The sequence below is a fragment of the Oncorhynchus masou genome, chromosome 5 (assembly GCF_036934945.1).
Source record: "Oncorhynchus masou masou isolate Uvic2021 chromosome 5, UVic_Omas_1.1, whole genome shotgun sequence".
NCBI classification, from domain to species: Eukaryota; Metazoa; Chordata; class Actinopteri; order Salmoniformes; family Salmonidae; genus Oncorhynchus; species Oncorhynchus masou.
The window spans coordinates 24122115-24143696 of record NC_088216.1 but is presented as its reverse complement, the minus strand read 5'-3'; the positions used below and the strand labels follow the sequence as shown (position 1 = coordinate 24143696).

General features: G+C 45.0%; 1 protein-coding gene across 2 annotated transcripts in view; it reads left to right on the top strand.

Moving 5' to 3' along the window:
* The window catches only part of LOC135537213 (myosin-10-like), a 104222-nt gene that overhangs the window by 65935 nt on the left and 16705 nt on the right, over positions 1-21582 (top strand). For both annotated transcript variants that reach the window (XM_064963409.1, XM_064963406.1), the window contains exons 9-27: positions 356-419; positions 616-714; positions 990-1133; positions 1346-1441; positions 2783-2901; positions 3200-3352; positions 4337-4510; positions 4710-4883; positions 5764-5878; positions 12055-12248; positions 12481-12602; positions 12744-12813; positions 12995-13155; positions 13548-13656; positions 13816-13947; positions 14468-14674; positions 14899-15036; positions 15423-15546; positions 16038-16209. In XM_064963409.1, coding sequence (XP_064819481.1) covers positions 356-419; positions 616-714; positions 990-1133; positions 1346-1441; positions 2783-2901; positions 3200-3352; positions 4337-4510; positions 4710-4883; positions 5764-5878; positions 12055-12248; positions 12481-12602; positions 12744-12813; positions 12995-13155; positions 13548-13656; positions 13816-13947; positions 14468-14674; positions 14899-15036; positions 15423-15546; positions 16038-16209 — 2567 coding nt within the window. The remainder of the gene's footprint in view (positions 1-355; positions 420-615; positions 715-989; positions 1134-1345; positions 1442-2782; positions 2902-3199; positions 3353-4336; positions 4511-4709; positions 4884-5763; positions 5879-12054; positions 12249-12480; positions 12603-12743; positions 12814-12994; positions 13156-13547; positions 13657-13815; positions 13948-14467; positions 14675-14898; positions 15037-15422; positions 15547-16037; positions 16210-21582) is intronic.

Genomic DNA, 21582 nt, shown 5'->3' with positions numbered 1-21582 from the left:
GGAATGTAGTCTACTCCAGACCCCAGGACAGTAGAGGCCAACAGGAATGTAGTCTACTCCAGACCCCAGGACAGTAGAGACCAACAGGAATGTGGCCAAATGAGGATAAAATACAATGGCCTGGACTGGTCTCAGATCTGTGTATGTGCTTTAGCCAACTCATCTGACTACAGTAGTTGACTAAAGCACATACAGTTCTGGGACCAGACTAATCAAATGTAGCCTTATTGTGATGTGACTCAGAGGGAGAAAAGGGAAATCCTCGCAGCACAGTGTGAGACCTGGTTGAGGGAGACGTGGATGCGGTGATATGGTTTGTCTGCTTTTCTCACCCTCCGTTTCTCTCTCCCTGCAGGGAAAGTTCATCCGGATCAACTTTGATGTCACCGGATACATCGTCGGGGCCAACATCGAAACTTGTATCCTTCCAAACAGCTAGCTTAAATGTTCCATGCAAGCTATGATATTAATAATTTACATAAATGGACAGATTTTGATGGGTATTGTTGTATTATGCTATTTAGATTCCAGCGGGGGCCGCATAAATCTACTCTAGGGGGTTAATATCTTTCTTTACTGTATAACGGCTGCCCTTCCTTGACTGCGATGGGACAGATCTACTGGAGAAATCGAGAGCTGTTCGCCAAGCCAAAGACGAGCGCACCTTCCACATCTTCTACCAGCTGCTGTGTGGGGCGGGAGAACATCTCAGGTGTAAGTAGTCTGATATGTACCATCAGCATAACTTCAACGACCCGGACCCATATGGCCTCTGTACAGAATAGTCACCCTCTGACATGCAGAACATTGTTTCTATAGCCGTTGGCCTGAGGTGTCTTGACACCCACTCAGACTCAGTGTCGCTCACTAGCTAGTATCACAATAACATCACCTGTCAGTGGGCTGACTGTCAAAAATGCATGTTTGCCTTTTGTCCTTTGTGACCTCGGAGCAGCAATCTCCACGTCATTTCCCTTTCCTCTGTGTAGCGGACCTGCTCCTAGAGGGCTTCAACAGCTACCGCTTCCTGTCCAACGGCAACGTTACCGTCCCTGGTCAGCAGGACAAAGACAACTTCCAGGAGACCATGGAGGCCATGCACATCATGAGCTTCTCCCACGACGAGATCCTGGGTACCACTATCCTCTTATCTCGTCTATCTGACTGTCAACTTTTTAAAGCCCTTTTTTACATCAACACTTTACAGCTTTGCAGTAATTATTATAACTATTATTAGTAATTATTATAACTTTCCATGCTCATAACAGCTCCATGTATTCCAACAAACACAGAGCAGTGTGTGCCGTTCATGGTAAGTTTATGATAACGTCCTCTGTGCTTGCAGCCATGCTGAAGGTGGTCTCCTCCGTGCTTCAGTTTGGGAACATCGTCTTCAAGAAGGAGAGGAACTCAGACCAGGCCTCTATGCCTGAGAACACAGGTAGGTAGTTGGCAGTTGTCACATGTATTGATGTCAAGGAAGCTCCTCACATTCTCACGTTCAGACCTTATCGTCCTCTTCCTCATCTTCCTCTCAGACCTGTGCTAACCAGGCTGGGTCACACTTCAGAGCTGTAACGATTTAACCTTCCCATCTCTCCCTGGCCCTGTCACACACCTTCAAACAACATCATTATTCAGATTTACTCCCCTACTTTACTTCGAAGAAAGAACAAACGAAAACGTTGCCTCAACCGCGCGTGTTACTGCTGCATTCCTGATATTTAAAGAGGAGAGGGTAGCAAGTGCGTGTCAATGCCGTGGCCCAGCCAGTTATTACCAAACGTGGTAAACAGATCTAGGACAGAAGCAGATGTTTTTAGCAGGCTCTGCGCTGGCAACTCTAGCCCTGGAAATGATGCAGATGGTATCGTTCATCCCTCTCCAGAAGCTCCCGCTGTGACAAATGTTTAAAATTCAAACATCTCCCCCAGATCCAAAAGACAAATATCATTAAAGCCGTTTTGACATGTCTTAAATCAAGTCTGTGCTGTTAACCCACGGGTTTTCTAAATAGCTGTGTGTTTAACTACCCCCTACCCTGAGCTCTAGTCCAGACTTGGGTTCAAATACTAAGTTATTTCAAATACTTAAGCTGTGGTTGGTTGAGCTTGCATTTTGCAATGGAACCAATACAAAAGTCCCAAAAGTGCAAACCCCATTCACCTGACACTCCAGACAGACTAGAGCCAATGCCCAAACTACTTGAAATATTTCAAATAGTATTTGGATCCAGGTCTGCTCCAGGCATACCTTAGAGTTACTGGACTGGCAGGGGGAGGCAGTCAGTTCTTGCTTATTATTCTTTACCATTAACTGTCAAATGTGAGCAACTTCTGGCAGAAGGTGGAGAATGTAATTCTTAGCTACCGACCATGTGGCGCTGTGGCCTGCTGCCAGTGGTATGTTTGCCTTTTCTGGTGGTCTCAAGCGGTGGTGGAAAGTCCTATATGGTTTTTACTGTTTTCCAACTCACTGGCGTTTATGGGAATTGGAGGATTAATAGGGTTATCTGTCGGGTCTATATAAAATATATATATATATTATTATATATATATATATATAATCATATACCAATAACATTTAACCTCAAATGTTGCTTCTTCTTTCCCTGCTACTGCTTTGAGTCTATGTAAGGGATATTTGAGTATTGTAAAGTTATTTGTGTTGCCTGTAATCACATCTTGAGAACGAAAGTTTAATGTTACTACTGTTTTCCCTTTTTTCACCCCTCCTCTATCTCCCTCCTCCTCCTCCTCCTCCTCCTCCTCTCCTCTACCAGCGGCCCAGAAGTTGTGCCACCTGTTGGGGCTGAACGTGATGGAGTTCACCCGGGCCATCCTGTCTCCAAGGATCAAGGTGGGACGAGACTATGTCCAGAAGGCCCAGACCAAAGAACAGGTAAGACACAAACGCTACGCCACAGAAGCTCTCATTGCTTCACTCATCACTCCTTTATGGACTCACTGTACTGCTGACTCTGGATCAGGATAAGGTGAGTACTGTGGGGTGTGTTTCGCCTCCACCTCTGTGTTAGATTTAGAACAATAGAGAGGTCTAGCCGTGCGACCCCAAGGCTGAGAATGGCAGACTCACTTGCCAAGTCTTACCAGAGAAAGACAATCTAATAAGGAATGCATATTTCTCTCTCTCTTTCTCCCCCTCTCCCCCACCCCTCGGTCTCGTTTTCTCTCTCTAGGCTGACTTTGCAGTGGAGGCTCTGGCCAAGGCCACATACGAGCGTCTGTTCCGCTGGCTGGTCCACCGCATCAACAAGGCCCTGGACCGTACCAAACGCCAGGGGGCCTCCTTCATCGGCATCCTGGACATCGCTGGCTTTGAGATCTTCCAGGTACTTAATTGCGTAGGCCTCTACAGGTACTTAAATACATGGCAAATAAGGCCTCCACAAGGTCCCTCCATCTCTTCCAGATACAGAGAAAACAGCTAGAGAAGAGAGAGGGGACTTGGTTTGGTTTAGTTCCTCCTGTCTATGGAACTGGTAATCTGATTGGTCTAAGGATGTTTTTTTGTGGGAAAATGATCTGATTGACATTTTTGGGAAACAGCTGATTGTTTATCCTGTGGACCAATTGCACTTTGAACCCATTCCCTCCTCAGGGTCAATTATGGGAATCTCAGCACTTCTAAAAATGGCTCTTGGGTGTCATCCTCATTTAGTTTTATATCATTCACACCAAGGTCATTAGTTGGTCTATGACTTGATAGACGATAGTTATCATGCGAGGCTCGTTCAACAAGAGGCGAGTTCAGAAGGTTCAGACATTGTTGACATGAACCTTGTTGTCAATAGAACACTCGATTTCCTAAGATCACTAAATCTTGTGCTGAAATCCCAACATGTCTGTTTCCCTTCTGGTTTGTGGCAGCTGTTTATTCCACCACTAAAACTTTTGGCTGCAGTGTTGTAATGTTGAGCCAAAAGAACAGGAAAATAAATCACGATCCCTGGGATCAATTTAGTGAGAGCAAACAAAAATCAATCAGCTGCAGTTATTGTTTTGGCTTATTGGTTAAAAAGACAAAACCCTCATAGTTCAGAACGAAGACTGTAAAAAGCAGTAGGTTACCAGTGCCAGTTTGAGCTGAAGGAATCTCACCATGTTGGCTATGGAGAAGTGGTATTCATTGGTGTTTCATAAATGAAATAATGTAGTCTTGTTGATTTTACATATCTGAAACTCCTTACAAATTTCCCCCTAGGGATGAATTAAGAAATGATCCGTTTTACTGCTTTCTTCACTTTTGAGGCAAAGTTCCTTGAGTTTCTGAGTTATGAAAAGATCAAATCAATTTGTATGCCTTTCTCCTGTAGCTGAACTCGTTTGAGCAGCTGTGTATCAACTACACCAACGAGAAGCTGCAGCAGCTGTTCAACCACACCATGTTCGTCCTGGAGCAGGAGGAGTACCAGAGGGAGGGCATCGAGTGGAGCTTCATCGACTTCGGCCTGGACCTGCAGCCCTGCATCGACCTCATTGAGAGGCCGGTCAGTATCCGTTTAGTGAGTGTGTGTGTGTGTCCTGTGGTGTTGTGCTGTTGTCGATACTTGGGTCATGTTCAATGAGCAGCTAACGTTTTGAAACAGAGTGAATCGGTAAGGAACAAAGTTAACTAAAACAATTCGTTTTCCGTTTTTCCCCGGTGTCCTATTGAACACGGCCCTGTTGTGTGCTGTCATCCTGCAGGCGAACCCTCCTGGTGTGCTGGCTCTATTGGATGAGGAGTGCTGGTTCCCCAAGGCCACAGACAAGACGTTCATCGACAAGCTGGTCCAGGAGCAGGGCACCCACTCCAAGTTCCAGAAGCCCAGACAGCTGAAGGACAAGGCTGACTTCTGCATCATCCACTACGCTGGCAAGGTACGGACCGGTGAGATTACACATAGGTGGTGGAGGATAGTTTAAGGGATAGTTTACATTTTTTTGTAACCCAAAGATTGGTGTAAAAATCCAGAAAACTATCGAGAGTCAAGGATTAAACATGTACAATACACTGGGATGGATTATAGACAGATTATTTTCCTCTGAGGCAGTTTTTGGGGCTATTTTTATGTATCCACTTACAAATTACTTTGGATTACATCATCTGCACTACTTGTAGACCCCAGAGCCTTTGGCTTGTAGTATTCTTGGAGGAACACCAGGTCCTTTCAAGCTGCAGAACTTACTTCTAGACCTTCCAGATCTTCTGATTTCTCCAAGGTTTTCCCCTGTAGTGGTCTTGGAGACACACCAGGTCCTTTTGGAAAGCCACTGTTATAATGTGTCCTGAGGCATTGTCTGTTCCATCACTAGCCCCTATTCTGTTCCCATCAACCTCTGGCTGCTGTATCGCTCTTGACGCACAAATTCTCCTCTGTGGTATTCAAATTCCGCAGGAGTATAGTCCTGGTTTTATGTATCAGATATATGGGAGAAGGTTTGGCTAGTAGCTCTAGCGTCCAGTCAGTGTTGCGCAATTAGAGACCCGGGCCCCTTTCAGTGCAGGCAGTCCTGTGGTACACCGTAACCACATCTGTTCAATATTATGTCGACGTCGTCTTTAAACACACTTTCCTGGAATGATTTGGAGTCTTATGTCATCTCGAGTGAAATGAATTTGGAACCTCAACAGTCATTTTGTTTGTACATCACCACTCTCCGACAGTTCGATTCAATAAACTTTATTCATCCGGGGAGGGCAATTATTGCTAATATCTCTCACGGCCTGGATGGTTCTGACCTTCTCCCCCCTCCCCAGGTGGACTACAAGGCAGATGAGTGGCTGATGAAGAACATGGACCCCCTGAATGACAACGTGGCCACGCTGCTCAACCAGTCCACTGACAAGTTTGTGGCCGAGCTCTGGAGAGACGGTAAGTTACGTCCCCGGTCCCTGTCCTGTCCACATGGTTAACAGAGAAGGAATGTGTTAGCACTGGCTTGATGATTAACAGTTGTTATTACTTAGATTGGTTAATTCATCATAATTGAGGCCTATTTGTTTTAGGGATTTAGGGACTATGTTTGCTGCTTATTTAGCTAACATGATACTAATAGTAATCAGTCTGACTTCAGCCTTCTAACCTCTGTTTGTGTTTTTGCTTTTTTCTGTTTTCATTTTCTCTTCTGTCAGGTGTTTTTATCCCCCTGTCTCTCTGTATCGTAGAGATACAGAACAATGTCACTTGTCTTGATGAGCCTCCAGGTGAATGTTATGACTGTATCTGTAGAAGTTTCCATGGCTTAGCAGCGCAGCATGGTGTTGTCCATAGAGATGGATGACGTTTTATGTTATGACACGCTGATGTAGATCCATGGCTTAGCAGCGCAGCATGGTGTTGTCCATAGAGATGGATGACGTTTTATGTTATGACACGCTGATGTAGATCCATGGCTTAGCAGCGCAGCATGGTGTTGTCCATAGAGATGTATGACGTTTTATGTTATGACACGCTGATGTAGAGCCATGGCTTAGCAGCGCAGCATGGTGTTGTCCATAGATATGGATGACGTTTTATGTTATGACACGCTGATGTAGATCCATGGCTTAGCAGCGCAGCATGGTGTTGTCCATAGAGATGTATGATGTTTTATGTTATGACACGCTGATGTAGATCCATGGCTTAGCAGCGCAGCATGGTGTTGTCCATAGAGATGGATGACGTTTTATGTTATGACACGCTGATGTAGATCCATGGCTTAGCAGCGCAGCATGGTGTTGTCCATAGAGATGGATGATGTTTTATGTTATGACACGCTGATGTAGATCCATGGCTTAGCAGCGCAGCATGGTGTTGTCCATAGAGATGGATGACGTTTTATGTTATGACACGCTGATGTAGATCCATGGCTTAGCAGCGCAGCATGGTGTTGTCCATAGAGATGGATGACGTTTTATGTTATGACACGCTGATGTAGATCCATGGCTTAGCAGTGCAGCATGGTGAAGCCTACCTCCATACAGAGGCTCCTGTCGCTTCTAGGCTGCATGTCATTGTTGGTCGACGCCTATGTCTCGGTACTAGTATAGTAGTCATTAGGCTAATGGATGGCAATACCTTTCAGTAATGCTCTTTTCCTGCAGGCATAAGATACTGCCTACTTAGACTGAATTGGTCTGAAAAGCCTGTATTATTGTTTTGTTCAATTCAAATGATTTAATGATTACACCATGAAGAAAATACAACAAAACAATAATATAGGCTTTTCAGACCAATTTAGTCCACTTCCCGGAGGGACCTATTTTGTATTAGAACCAATACTGAAGTGTCTGCCAATTTACTACTTGAGAATACGGGAGACCTAATGTCTTATACAGACTGGTGTCACGCTTCATATAACCTTGTTGTTGACAACACACACAACTGGAATTATTCACAGATGTCTTCCTATTTCCACACAATCTGTCACGGTTCCCTGCCCCAATAGGGCATAAACCAAACATTATCCTTATTGCTACTGCTTATACACACAAATCACGTTCAAAAAATATTTGAATATCTTTTTGCTTTTCTAACCGTGAATGAGGCTTTCCTCCAGAACCTATAGGCAACCTTCTATCTCCATCCACGTTCCTCCTTTGTCCTTCCCCATGGACTACTTCTCTACAGCCTACCATACTAGTACTCAAGCATGACACTTTATCCATACACACACACACACACACACACACACACACACACACACACACACACACACACACACACACACACACACACACACACTCTACGGCCTCACGACCATTGCGGCTGGGGCTTTCGTCCCACTTACGGATCTCGCAGGGAACATCCCCACTAGAGACCTATACTAAACGGAACCTACCTTACTCACCCACGGAACTAGCTCCACTCGGAACCTATTCTTACGGAACCTACCCGTAACCCTATATTTCTATGGATCTTGCAGAGGAACACCCCCACTTGGGACCTATCCATACGGAACCTACCCTCCCCCAATATTTTACGACTGGTCGTAACACATTTACATTTTATGGGACTACTGAATAAACTTAGGCTTTTTAGGTCCGTGTCCTATAATTGGTTCAGCCTACGACTCTCATCTCCCCAAGGTGTCAGAATGAGTGGTAACAGGTGTAGGAACTGTGCCTACCTTGTTTTTGGTGCCGGCTCCTGTTTCACTGATTCAGACTCTTTAGTTTTACTAAATCGTGGTGAATCCTGCCGACAACGCCAACTGTTAGGTTCTGAACAAGTAGAGTAAAAACTCACGGACAACTAGAAAAAGCTCAAGCCAAGTTTATTCACCCACTGGGTCATACAGCTGCAAAGACAAAGACATGTTTACACAAGCACATATATTTATACCCTCCTACTAGGAGGAGTCAACTCCTTGCACATCTAGACAGCCAATACACCTATGTTGCTAGTCAGTAACTTACTTGGTCCTCTCACTGGTGTCGTCATGGCCTTGCCTGATGCGGGAACCTTCGTGGGTGTGGAAGTATGTGTGTGTGGGATAGGACTGTTCCTTCTCACTTCATCTGACCTGACCTCGGGCCTGAATTCCTAGCTCCTCCCTAACCCACGACTGACCTACCTTATCAGTGACTGAAACCAGACCGTTGCCCTTTGCCTCCCTCCTTAGGAGCCATGAGATTTAACAATAACAAGTTTGACAGAATGTCAACTTTCTGCACTCCCTCAGTCAGTAACTTTCCATAAACGTAGTTCCTATCCACCCTCCATTGACCCCAACATATACATTCCCTATACATGTACAGTAATCAAGAAGATCTAGTCTGGTCACATGAAGAAGTATATTTCAAGCTAGAATCCAACAATAGTGACAGAATCACATATTACTTCCCAGTTTTTTTTTGTCTCCTCGGCTATAGAAGTTTGTAGCATAGAGACAAACCAAAGATATCCCATATGCATCTGCGTCACATCTTTCCCCTGCATTTTACAACTTGTTTCGAGCACAAACATTGCGTTATTGATCATTTTATATAATCTTTTTTTTTTTTATATATATATATTATATATATATATATATATTAAGCTAACAAGGGGCAGGCCTATGCCATTTTCTTTAACAAAATCCACACTACCCTTGCATACCACCTCAATTCGCGCCCTGGTTATAACTTAACATACCAAGCTCTCCACTGACACTGAGATATTTAAGGAGTGTAATGGTGACTAAAGGAAATGGCTGACAAAGTCTATGGAAGGTAGACTATAATTTCATCTGTCTAACAGGTAGGCCTACCTCTTATTTCTTGAATAGGAAGAAATCGTCTCCAACACAAAGCCCTCTTGTTGTTAGTAGCCTGAAGTCAAATTTAAATGAAGATCGTTTAAATGAATTAGGACTTGAATTAGCCTTCCAGCACCCATGCGCTGTCCATCTCCGCGGTTGCCGCTTCATCGTAATGTAAATTACTTGAATATGGCTTATTGTGAGGTTAGTAACTCTGATAAATAGCTTCATTATGGGCAACGAAACATTGTTTTTTATTAAAATCAATTATAGCAGTAGCAAGTTTTGGTCCTCCTTCTCGTCTTCACGCTCTTCCTCTCAAACTGAACAGGACATCTGTAGGGCTAGTCCGCGCACACAAACATAGCATTTTTGGGACGAAGCCTTTGACTTGCCTCCTGAAGTGCCACCGTACACAGCACAACCATTGGTTAGGCTGAACAAAAGATTTTAGGCCTACATCAACAAGAGCAGGGCAGGCCAGCCTGTCAATTGCAGTGTGTAATTACAACTCTCCCTCGCTCTCGCTCACTCTCTCTACCTCACCTACTGTCTCGACCTCTGAATGCTCGGCTATGAAAAGCCAACTGACATTTACACCTGAGGTGCTGACCTGTTGCACCTTCTATAACCACTATGATTATTGTCTGACCCTGCTGGTCATCTATGAACATTTGAACATCTTGAAGAACAATCTGGCCTTAATGGCAATGTACTCTTATAATCTCCACCCGGCACAGCCAGAAGAGGACTGGCCTACTCCTCAAAGCCTTTCTAGGGGATTTTCCTAGCCACCGTGCTTCTACATCGGCATTGCTTGCTGTTTAGAGTTTTAGGCTTGGTTTCTGTATAGGCACTTTGTGACATCTGCTGATGTAAAAAGGGCTTTATAAATCAATTTGATTGATTGGTTGAGAGTGTAAAACAAGGCACCATCCCAGCAGCGCAAAAACATGAGAAGGAAGTACATTTTATGAGAAATATAATGTTGCTCTGTGCTTTTCCAAGCATACTCTTCATATAGCCTAGGCTTATAGCATATAGTATAGTCTATGGATCATTTTATTGAGACCAGAGTAGTGGCACTTGATATTGCGCACCAAGCAGAGAATCAGGGAGGCAAGGCAGCATCGGGCACACATCCAGATATAATAAGCAACTAATTCTCAAACACTGAGCAATACACTTTTAGAAAAAAGGGTTCTCCGGCTGTCCCTGTAGAATGAACCTTTTTGGTTCCAGGTAGAACCCTTTTTGGTTCCAGGTAGAACTCTCCGTATAAAGGGTTCTATATTGAACTCAAAAGGGTTCTGCCTGGAACCAAAAAGGCTTCTTCAAAGGGTTCTCCTATGGGGACAGCCAAAGAACCCCTTTAGGTTCTAGATAGCAACTTTCTATGAGTGTATGACATTTAATCTATTCCGAATGACATGACTCTCCCCTGGACCAAATAAAAAACTACTGAACCCTCCCCCTGACTGAAATTGAAAAAGCATGACCCTCCCCCATTTCCCTCCGGGTAACAATAGTGTGAATTTCAACCGCTTCCTTACAGTATAGTGGAAAGGTTAAGAGCACTGGTTATTCAGTATTTTGAACCAAAGCCTATTCTCCTTTCTGGAATCTGTATATTTATTAAGGGTTGTATTCCCTTTCCAAGGCATATATTTAAGCGTAAAGGGAATTAAAGATTTGAGGCTTGACTGAGGAAAGATTAATGGCATTCATTTCCCCCTTTTATTTTTTCAAAGTAGCAGAGAATTGGAACCACATGTTGTATTTGGCATTTCTCTTGGCCCGATTCTACAGACGTTGATACACAGCAGGTGTGACAGTGGTACAATATCTACAGACTGAATGCAAAACGTCTGGAACTTTGTAGGACATTCCTGGAGTTTTGTTTGCCTGAAAACATAGGAGCCAAATAACACAGTTGGAGGTTTGATTTTGATGAATTACCTGTATGGACTCTTGGATAAACAATGGTTAATTCATCAGCATGCCTCGTATCAAAACTGTTTTATGCAACGTGTTGTAAATATGACGCTTGTCAACACACCAGCCCAGCAATAATGACACACCAAAATAAAACAAGGCATGTTGTGAATCTGAAGTTATGGATATGATGTGGCCCTGTGTGACTTACTGTCAGATTATGCTAATATGATGCAAAAAGCCAACGTGTACGAAAGGTCCCAGGCTGTGAAATCAATGCCTTTTGTTTCATACCAAAGAATAGGCCTTTCATTTGTAGTTATCCTAAAAGGGTGTCACTCTGAATGACTGCTGAAAGGAGTAGTGTGAGAACATAGTGCTCAAGAAGACTAGCAACCATCCCTCCCCTCATCAGCTGTACCGAGCCTGAAGAACGTTTACGAATACAGACCCTGGAACCAAGCATGTATACTGTATAGCAGTGGTTCCCATCTCCAGTCCTCCAGTACCCCCAACAGCACACATCGTTGTCGTAGCCCCGGATAAAAATGCCTGATTCAACTCATCGAGGGCTTGATGATTACTTGGCGTGTTGAATCAGTTGTGCTTGTCCGGGGCTACAGTTTTATGTGATCCTCTAGCCCTGTCCTTGCCCCGTCCCCACCAATCCACAGAGGCTGCCAGTCATACCTAGTGGTCCTCATCTATCCACACCCGCAGCTGACACACATTGCTGCTGGCTGCTGCTACTCCCGGCATCCTGTGTCTGTCTGTCTGTCTGTCTGTCTGTCTGTCTGTCTGTCTGTCTGTCTGTCTGTCTGTGATTTAGCTCCCAACACCTCTCTCCAAGTCCTCCCCCCATTCTAACCCTTTTCCTTCCCTCTCTCGCCAGTGGACCGCATCGTGGGCTTGGACCAGGTGGCGGGCATGGCGGAGACGACGTTCGGAGCCACCTACAAGACCAAGAAGGGCATGTTCCGCACGGTGGGCCAGCTCTACAAGGAGTCCCTCACCAAGCTCATGGCCACCTTGAGGAACACCAACCCCAACTTTGTCCGCTGTATTATCCCCAACCACGAGAAGAAGGTGAGTAGTATATCCTGTCATACTTTACATGTCAGTCTAACTATACCAGGCCACCTGTTCTATACTATAGCCAACAAGGGTGAGACTTGAATTGATCTCTTAATTTCAGGGTTTTCTCTGAGTATATGTTGCTAGACCTTCTGTAGGTTAATAGGTAATAGTATTTGCTTGTACACGTGTACAAGATTTGTGCATTATTTATTTATAACACTTCATCTCTCTCCCATGTCAGGCTGGTAAGCTGGAGCCCCACCTGGTTCTGGACCAGCTGAGGTGTAATGGAGTTCTGGAGGGGATCCGAATCTGCAGACAAGGCTTCCCCAACCGCATCGTCTTCCAGGAGTTCAGACAGAGGTAACCACGGAAACAGGACACATAACTACTGTGCTTGTGTTCTTTGTCTTCACTGTGAGCCGCCTAGACTGCTCTCACTTACAGTGATCTCTGGGTATATGCCAGTGTGTTAACTCCTAATACTTCTCTAATTTATCCCAGGTACGAGATCCTGACCCCTAATGCCATCCCCAAGGGCTTCATGGATGGGAAACAGGCCTGCGAAAGGATGGTAAAGGACTTCCAATGTTATCTATTAACTAACACAATGAGCAAAAGTTTTGAAACTTATGAAAATATGAGTTGTGCCATTGCACCACCTTGTTTAAAATGACACAATTAACAAACAAAAAATATTGGATTTGCATACTGACTTTTCTCATTTACTCGTATTCTCCTGTGTATTGTAACAGATCCGAGCGTTGGAACTGGACCCCAACCTGTTCCGTATCGGCCAGAGTAAGATCTTCTTCAGGACCGGAGTCCTGGCCCACCTGGAGGAGGAGAGAGACCTGAAGATCACTGACATCATCATCTACTTCCAGTCTGTCTGCCGCGGCTACCTGGCACGCAAGTGAGTCATTAGGGTTAATGATGGATTCAGAACTTAATTCATATTTATATAGCCAGACCTTCCAGACTTCCAGACTTCAAATCACTTTACATAGTAAGTACCATGACTCAGCAGCCCCGCTGTCTGTCCCCTATCACTCAGTCAAGTAGGTTTAAATGTCCACCTCATTACTGAGGCATGTTCATGCCCTTTGATTTCAATGCAACTCACAAAAACGACGCCATAAGTACGCCATAAACGGCATAAGTACAGATAAGTTATGATGTTGCTAAAACGGTATAAAGTCAAAATAACACTGTGTGCGTTATGGTTTGGGATACAGCTGTGGCCAAGTTAAGTAGCTAAAGTAAAGCTGTATGTGATATCAGTCTCTTAATTATGCATCTCCTCAGAGCGTTTGCTAAGAAGCAGCAGCAGCTGAGTGCTCTGAAGGTCCTCCAGAGGAACTGTGCTGCCTACCTCAAGCTGCGCCACTGGCAGTGGTGGAGACTCTTCACCAAGGTGAGTGGGGGTTTTACTGATGGAGCGTGCCGTGAGACCACATCTACACCCTCTGTTAACAGGATGCATATGGCCATTTCTCTACACCTTATCCTATTCCCTTCTTCCATTCCTCCCTCCCCTGACCTTGATGGGACCCTCCTCCTGTTTCCCTTCCAGGTGAAGCCTCTGCTCCAGGTGACCCGGCAGGAGGAGGAGATGCAGGCCAAAGACGAGGAGCTGGTCAAGGTGAAGGAGAGACAGAGCAAGGTGGAGGGTGAGCTGGTGGATATGGAGAGGAAACACCAACAGGTGAGTTACTACCTGGAGCCCGTACCTGAACCCAATGCCATGGTTCCATACCTCAGTCTAGCTATTCTTCTGAAATATGCACTGCTGGAGAGAAAACAACATAACACAACTTGCCCCAGCCATCGTGAATGTTGTTGGCTTCCATAGTTCATGCTGTGTAGTAGATGTCCAGCCACTAGGTTTGAAGGTTGAGTAGTATACTCTTAGAAAAAAGGCTTCCAAAGGGGTTCTGCTGTTGTCCCCATAGGAGAACCATTTTTGGTTCCAAGTAGAACTATTTTGGGTTCCATGTAGAACCCTCTGTGGAAAGGGTTCTGCATGGACTTTATAAGGGATCTACCGGGAAACAAAAGGGGTTCTTCAAAGGATTCTCCTATGGGGACAACCAAAGATCCTTTTTGGTTCTAGATAGCTCCTTTTGTATAGGCTTGAGGACATTTGACCTTTCAATATTGTAATCGAATAACATCTAGAAAAGAAGCATAGGTAAACTTTGTTCTCTATCCTCTGTCGCCCACAGCTCCTAGAGGAGAAGAACATCCTTGCAGAGCAGTTGCAGGCGGAGACGGAGCTGTTTGCCGAGGCGGAGGAGATGAGGGCCCGCCTGGCCGCTAAGAAGCAGGAGCTGGAGGAGATCCTCCACGACCTGGAGTCCAGAGTGGAGGAGGAGGAGGAGAGGAACCAGAGCATGCAGAACGAGAAGAAGAAGATGCAGACCCACATCCAGGTCAGAGAGAGAGACGCATATATGCACATATGGATGCAGCATGGACACCTGCGCTCACACACACAAACACACACACCATCAGTTCATGAGTTAATGTTGGTTTAGATGGAATTCATTCAAACTAAAACAATTGATAACTTCAGCATTGCAGTACATATCCTTGTGCTGAAGATACTGAGTGTCTCGGTTGGTTGAACGTATGTATGTCCATTGTCTATCCATAGGATCTAGAGGAGCAGTTAGATGAGGAGGAGGCAGCCAGGCAGAAGCTGCAGCTGGAGAAGGTGACGGCCGAGGCCAAGATCAAGAAGATGGAGGAGGACATTCTACTGCTGGAGGACCAGAACTCCAAGTTCCTCAAGGTCAGAGAAGAATACACACTTAAGCCTGATTTACACCCTCTGCTTCCAAACCGTCCGCTAGGTCCTCTCGAACGAAACCAGAAGACGTAATATCGAATTTCCCCTCCCAACACTGAACGCGGAACCCTGTGCTGACGGTAGCGGGCATTTGATTGAAGCAGAAGGCATACATTAGGTATTAGACCTGTATAGAATCCTGAAGGGTACAGGGAATAGTAGAGATTTTTAAGATGATCTTAATCTAATACAAATGATTTATTACAAGATGCCATGAAGGAGAAGCTAAAGAACCACATGAGGCTCTGGAGCCACATGTTGCAGACCCCTGTTGTAGAAAACTGTAGAGAGGTTTAACATCTCTCTCCTCTCCTCTCTCCACCCAACAGGAGAAGAAGCTGCTGGACGACCGTGTCGCCGAGATGACCTCCCAACTGACGGAGGAGGAGGAGAAGGCCAAGAACCTGGGCAAGGTCAAGAACAAGCAGGAGGTGATGATGGTCGACCTGGAAGGTAAAGGCTTCACGTGGCTCTTCCTCAATTGGTCTCCTCGATTCCTTGCTCTCTTTCTTCCTCGCTCTCTTTCTCTACCTTCATTGGAGGAGAAGGTCCAAGGTCCTTCCCATCAGGCAGTCTTCTCCAAAGAGAGATTATGCAAGGAATCGAGGAAAGTTGTAGAACTTACTGTAACTCCCTCAACATGGCAGACGTTCAACTGTATATAATAGCATTAAGATGAGACTACAGACTAGATAAGAGGAAGACTTCTCTGGTAATGTGATTCTGCGTATGCATAGGAATTCCATTTCAGTTCGGACAACACAATGACTTAATGGCTTACCAAGCTGAAGAATCTGGTTACTTCTGCTTAAGTGGAATGTTGGAGTGGATACTTTTGAGTGCTGGGCCTACATCTATTTTCATCGTTTGGTTGACCCCCGCTGCCCTTCCACCTTGTGTGTGTCTGTCTGCGTACGTGTGTGTGTGTGTGTGTGTGTCATCAGAGCGCCTGAAGAAGGAGGAGAAGACTCGTCAGGAGCTGGAGAAGGCCAAGAGGAAGCTAGACGCTGAGACCACGGACCTCCAGGACCAGATAGCTGAGCTGCAGGCCCAGATAGAGGAGCTCAAGATCCAGCTGGCCAAGAAGGAGGAGGAGCTACAGGCCGCTCTGTCCAGGTGAGATACTCGCCTCCAGCCCCAATTCTCAATAACGTTCATAGGTTGTGTTCAGTTTGCACCATACAAGAGAAAATGTTTTGAAGCGGTGAAATCGAATGAAGTGGAGGATGCACTATGTGAAAGCTACCTGGATCAATAAGCTTTGCCCACCATGCAGGCCGGTACCGCGCATGTTGCCTGTTCCTATGGCAACCTGCCCGACTACTACTGTGGTCCAGTAAACCATACCGGCTAGATCTGCACCCACACATATACTCCCACTTTCATCGCCTGTCCCCATAGCAACAGTCCACTCTACCGGGCCCAAGCAGTTGAGACCCGGCGGGCACACACGCATTAAATAATACCACAGTTTACTATAGAATACTACAGTACTTACTATAGAATTCTGTAGTATACAGTAGAATACTATACTACACACTGTAGTATACCTCAATCATGTATAGTACTTACTATAGAATGTTGTAGTATACTATAGTAAATACTACAGTATGCTACAGACCACAAAAACACTACAGTAATAACTATAGTATATACACAGATTAGCAGGTGTTGTAGCAGGTTCAGCGAAATGCTTACGTTACTAGTATCAAACAGTGCAGTAGATTGTAAATACTACAGTACACTACAGTAAAGTCCGCAAAAACACGACAGTGAATACAATATTATTTAATCACAGTATACTACAGTATTTTTTCATGTGGGCAAATACCCTCATGTTGGCTTTGAACTCAATATGTAAAAGCAGCCACACAGTCCAGCTGCTTATTTGTTCAGTGGCATCGGTTCACTCTAAACTTAACTAATGCCTTCCTTAGTGCAGTGCGTCACTAGAGACCCTCACTAGAGACATAGCACACACGCACACTCCGAGGCAGATTGCTAGAGATTGATGATATGCCCCATCCAAGTCTCTCACTGCATTTCCCAACAGAAAGGAAAAGGAATCTCAGCTTGGGCATGGCAGCCATGACGGATCGTCTCACACCTCAGAGGAATTTGGTCACGGAATCTGTTTGCGCTTCACAGGCGCTTATTTTTAATAGCTTCTGAACAGGACTGCTGGATTCAAGGAAAACATTACCAGGTTTGGCTTGAAAAAGAGTCTTTTGGAAGAAGGAGAAAGAGTGTCAACTTGCATCCAAGTATTACCTCGATTGTTCATTTAACATTCTTTGTAATCCGAAGCCAATTCAGACCTAATTTAGTGGAAAATATTAATGAGCAACACATTTGGTGTCACGTTCAATTAAGTCCCCTTTGATTAGGGAAACTGAGACCACATACTAATGAGCTCCTCCTCTGGCTGCAACAGAGGTCATTGGCATGAAGGTGAAGTCCAATCATTCAGGTGGTGACTGTAGCGAATTCAGATGTAGACAGTGGCGAATTCAGGTTTAGATAGTTGCGAATTCAGGTGTAGACAGTGGCGAATTCAGGTTTAGACAGTGGTGAATTCAGGTGTAGACTGTAGGACAATGGAATATAGTCTCCCCTAAATGACCTTCTGAAATCATCAATTGGTAATAGGCTAGTTGATTAAACCGTTACTGAGGCTACAGTATTTCAGTTGGAATTTTATGACTGTTTATAATTGTAGGGCTATTGAATTACCAGTCTGGACAGTTGCTATTTGACTATAATGTCTCATTAGTAGCTATATTATTATTCATGGCTTCATCAGTATAATACCTAATTGGACATGGAGTCATTATTTGGTCCTGGCAAAGGCACAGAGGCCTCTTCAAAAGCTCTAACGCAGGAATGTCTAAGGAATGCAGGCAGGGCTCAGGAGTCAAATGAAAGTTTATTGGTTGCGTACACAGATTAGCAGGTGTTGTAGCAGGTGCAGTGAAATGCTTATGTTACTAGCTCCAACAGTGTAGTAGAATGGCTCTCAAACACAGTACACATACACAAATAATGAAAATTCAAATCAAGAAATGACAGAACGAGTCCTATTAACAATCCAGGGGTAGATAAAGTGGGGCAAAAAAGTATTTAGTCAGCCACCTATTGTGCAAGTTCTCCCACTTAAAAAGATGAGAGGCCTGTAATTTTCATCATAGGTACACTTCAACTTTGACAGACAAAATTAGAAAAAAAAAATCCAGAAAATCACATAGTAGGATTGTTATTGAATTTATTTGCAAATTCTGGTGGAAAATAAGTATTTGGTCAATAACAAACGTTTATCTCAATACTTTGTTATATACCCTTTGTTGGCAATGACAGAGGTCAAACGTTTTCTGTAAGTCTTCACAAGGTTTTCACACACTGTTGCTGGTATTTTGGCCCATTCCTCCATGCAGATCTCCTCTAGAGCAGTGATGTTTTGGGGTTGTTGCTGGGCAACACGGACTCAACTCCCTCCAAAGATTTTATATGGGGTTGGGATCTGGAGTCTGGCTAGGCCACTCCAGGACCTTGAAATGCTTCTTACGAAGCCACTCCTCAAATCAAATCTAATTTTATTTGTCACATACACATGGTTAGCAGATGTTAATGCGAGTGTAGCGAAATGCTTGTGCCTCTAGTTCCGACAATGCAGTAATAACCAACAAGTAATCTAACTAACAATTCCAAAACTACTGTCTTATACACACAAGTGTAAGGGGATAAAGAATATGTACATAAAGATATATGAATGAGTGATGGTACAGAGCAGCATAGGCAAGATACAGTAGATGGTATCGAGTACAGTATATACATATGAGATGAGTATGTAGTTAAAGTGGCTAGTGATACATGTATTACATAAAGATGCAGTAGATGATATAGAGTACAGTATATAGGTATACATATGAGATGAATAATGTAGGGTATGTAAACATTATATTAGGTAGCATTGTTTAAAGGGCTAGTGATATATTTTACATCATTTCCCATCAATTCCCATTATTCAAGTGGCTGGAGTTGAGTCAGTGTGTTGGCAGCAGCCACTCAATGTTAGTGGTTGCTGTTTAACAGTCTGATGGCCTTGAGATAGAAGCTGTTTTTCAGTCTCTCGGTCCCAGCTTTGATGCACCTGTACTGACCTCGCCTTCTGGATGATAGCAGGGTGAACAGGCAGTGGCTCGGGTGTTTGTTGTCCTTGATGATCTTTATGGCCTTCCTGTAACATCGGGTGGTGTAGGTGTCCTGGAGGGCAGGTAGTTTGCCCCCGGTGATGCGTTTTGCAGACCTCACTACCCTCTGGAGAGCCTTACGGTTGTGGGCGGAGCAGTTGCCGTACCAGGCGGTGATACAGCCCGCCAGGATGCTCTCGATTGTGCATCTGTAGAAGTTTGTGAGTGCTTTTGGTGACAAGCCGAATTTCTTCAGCCTCCTGAGGTTGAAGAGGCGCTGCTGCGCCTTCTTTACGATGCTGTCTGTGTGGGTGGACCAATTCAGTTTGTCTGTGATGTGTATGCCGAGGAACTTAAAACTTACTACCCTCTCCACTACTGTTCCATCGATGTGGATAGGGGGGTGTTCCCTCTGCTGTTTCCTGAAGTCCACAATCATCTCCTTAGTTTTGTTAACGTTGAGTCTGAGGTTATTTTCCTGACACCACACTCCGAGGGCCCTCACCTCCTCCCTGTAGGCCGTCTCGTCATTGTTGGTAATCAAGCCTACCACTGTTGTGTTGTCCGCAAACTTGATGATTGAGTTGGAGGCGTGTGTAAACAGGGAGTACAGGAGAGGGCTCAGAACGCACCCTTGTGGGGCCACAGTGTTGAGGATCAGCGGGGTGGAGATGTTGTTGCCTACCCTCACCACCTGGGGGCGGCCCGTCAGGAAGTCCAGTACCCAGTTGCACAGGGCGGGGTCGAGACCCAGGGTCTCGAGCTTGATGACGAGCTTGGAGGGTACTATGGTGTTAAATGCCGAGCTGTAGTCGATGAACAGCATTCTCACATAGTTATTCCTCTTGTCCAGATGGGTTAGGGCAGTGTGCAGTGTGGTTGAGATTGCATCGTCTGTGGACCTATTTGGGCGGTAAGCAAATTGGAGTGGGTCTAGGGTGTCAGGTAGGGTGGAGGTGATATGGTCCTTGACTTGTCTCTCAAAGCACTTCATGATGACGGAAGTGAGTGCTACGGGGCGGTAGTCATTTAGCTCAGTTACCTTAGCTTTCTTGGGAACAGAAACAATGGTGGCCCTCTTGAAGCATGTGGGAACAGCAGACTGGGATAGGGATTGATTGAATATGTCTGTAAACACACCAGCCAGCTGGTCTGCGCATGCTCTGAGGGCGCGGCTGGGGATGCCGTCTGGGCCTGCAGCCTTGCGAGGGTTAACACGTTTAAATGTTTTACTCACCTCGGCTACAGTGAAGGAGAGTCCGCCTGTTTTCGTTGCAGGCCGTGTCAGTGGCACTGTATTGTCCTCAAAGCGGGCCAAAAAGTTATTTAGTCTGCCTGGGAGCAAGACATCCTGGTCCGTGACGGGGCTGGTTTTATTTTTGTAATCCGTGATTGACTGTAGACCCTGCCACATACCTCTTGTGTCTGAGCCGTTGAATTGAGATTCTACTTTGTCTCTATACTGACGCTTAGCTTGTTTGATTGCCTTGCAGAGGGAATAGCTACACTGTTTGTATTCGGTCATGTTTTCGGTCACCTTGCCCTGATTAAAAGCAGTGGTTCACGCTTTCAGTTTCACGCAAATGCTGCAGTCAATCCACGGTTTCTGGTTTGGGAATGTTTTAATCGTTGCTATGGGAATGACATCTTCAGCGCACGTTCTAATGAACTCGCACACCGAATCAGCGTATTCGTCAATGTTGTTGTCTGACGCAATACGAAACATATCCCAGTCCACGTGATGGAAGCAGTCTTGGAGCGTGGAATCAGATCGGTCGGACCAGCGTTGGACAGACCTCAGCGTGGGAGCTTCTTGTTTTAGTTTCTGTCTGTAGGCAGGGATCAACAAAATGGAGTCGTGCCAGGGCGGTGTGTTTGGGATCATTGTCATGTTGAAAGACCCAGCCAAGTTTCATCTTCAGTGCCCTTGCTGATGGAAGGAGGTTTTCACTCAAAATCTCACGGTACATGGCCCCATTCATTCTTTCCTTTACACGGATCAGTCGTCCTGGTCCCTTTGCAGAAAAACAGCCCCAAAGCATTATGTTTCCACCCCCATGCTTCACAGTAGGTATGGTGTTCTTTGGATGCAACTCAGCATTCTTTGTCCTCCAATCACGACGAGTTGAGTTTTTACCAAAAAGTTATATTTTGGTTTCATCTGACCATATGACATTCTCCCAATCTTCTTGGATCATCCAAATGCTCTCTAGCAAACTTCAGACGGGCCTGGACATGTACTGGCTTAAGCAGGGGGTCACGTCTGGCACTGCAGGATTTGAGTCCCTGGCGGCGTAGTGTG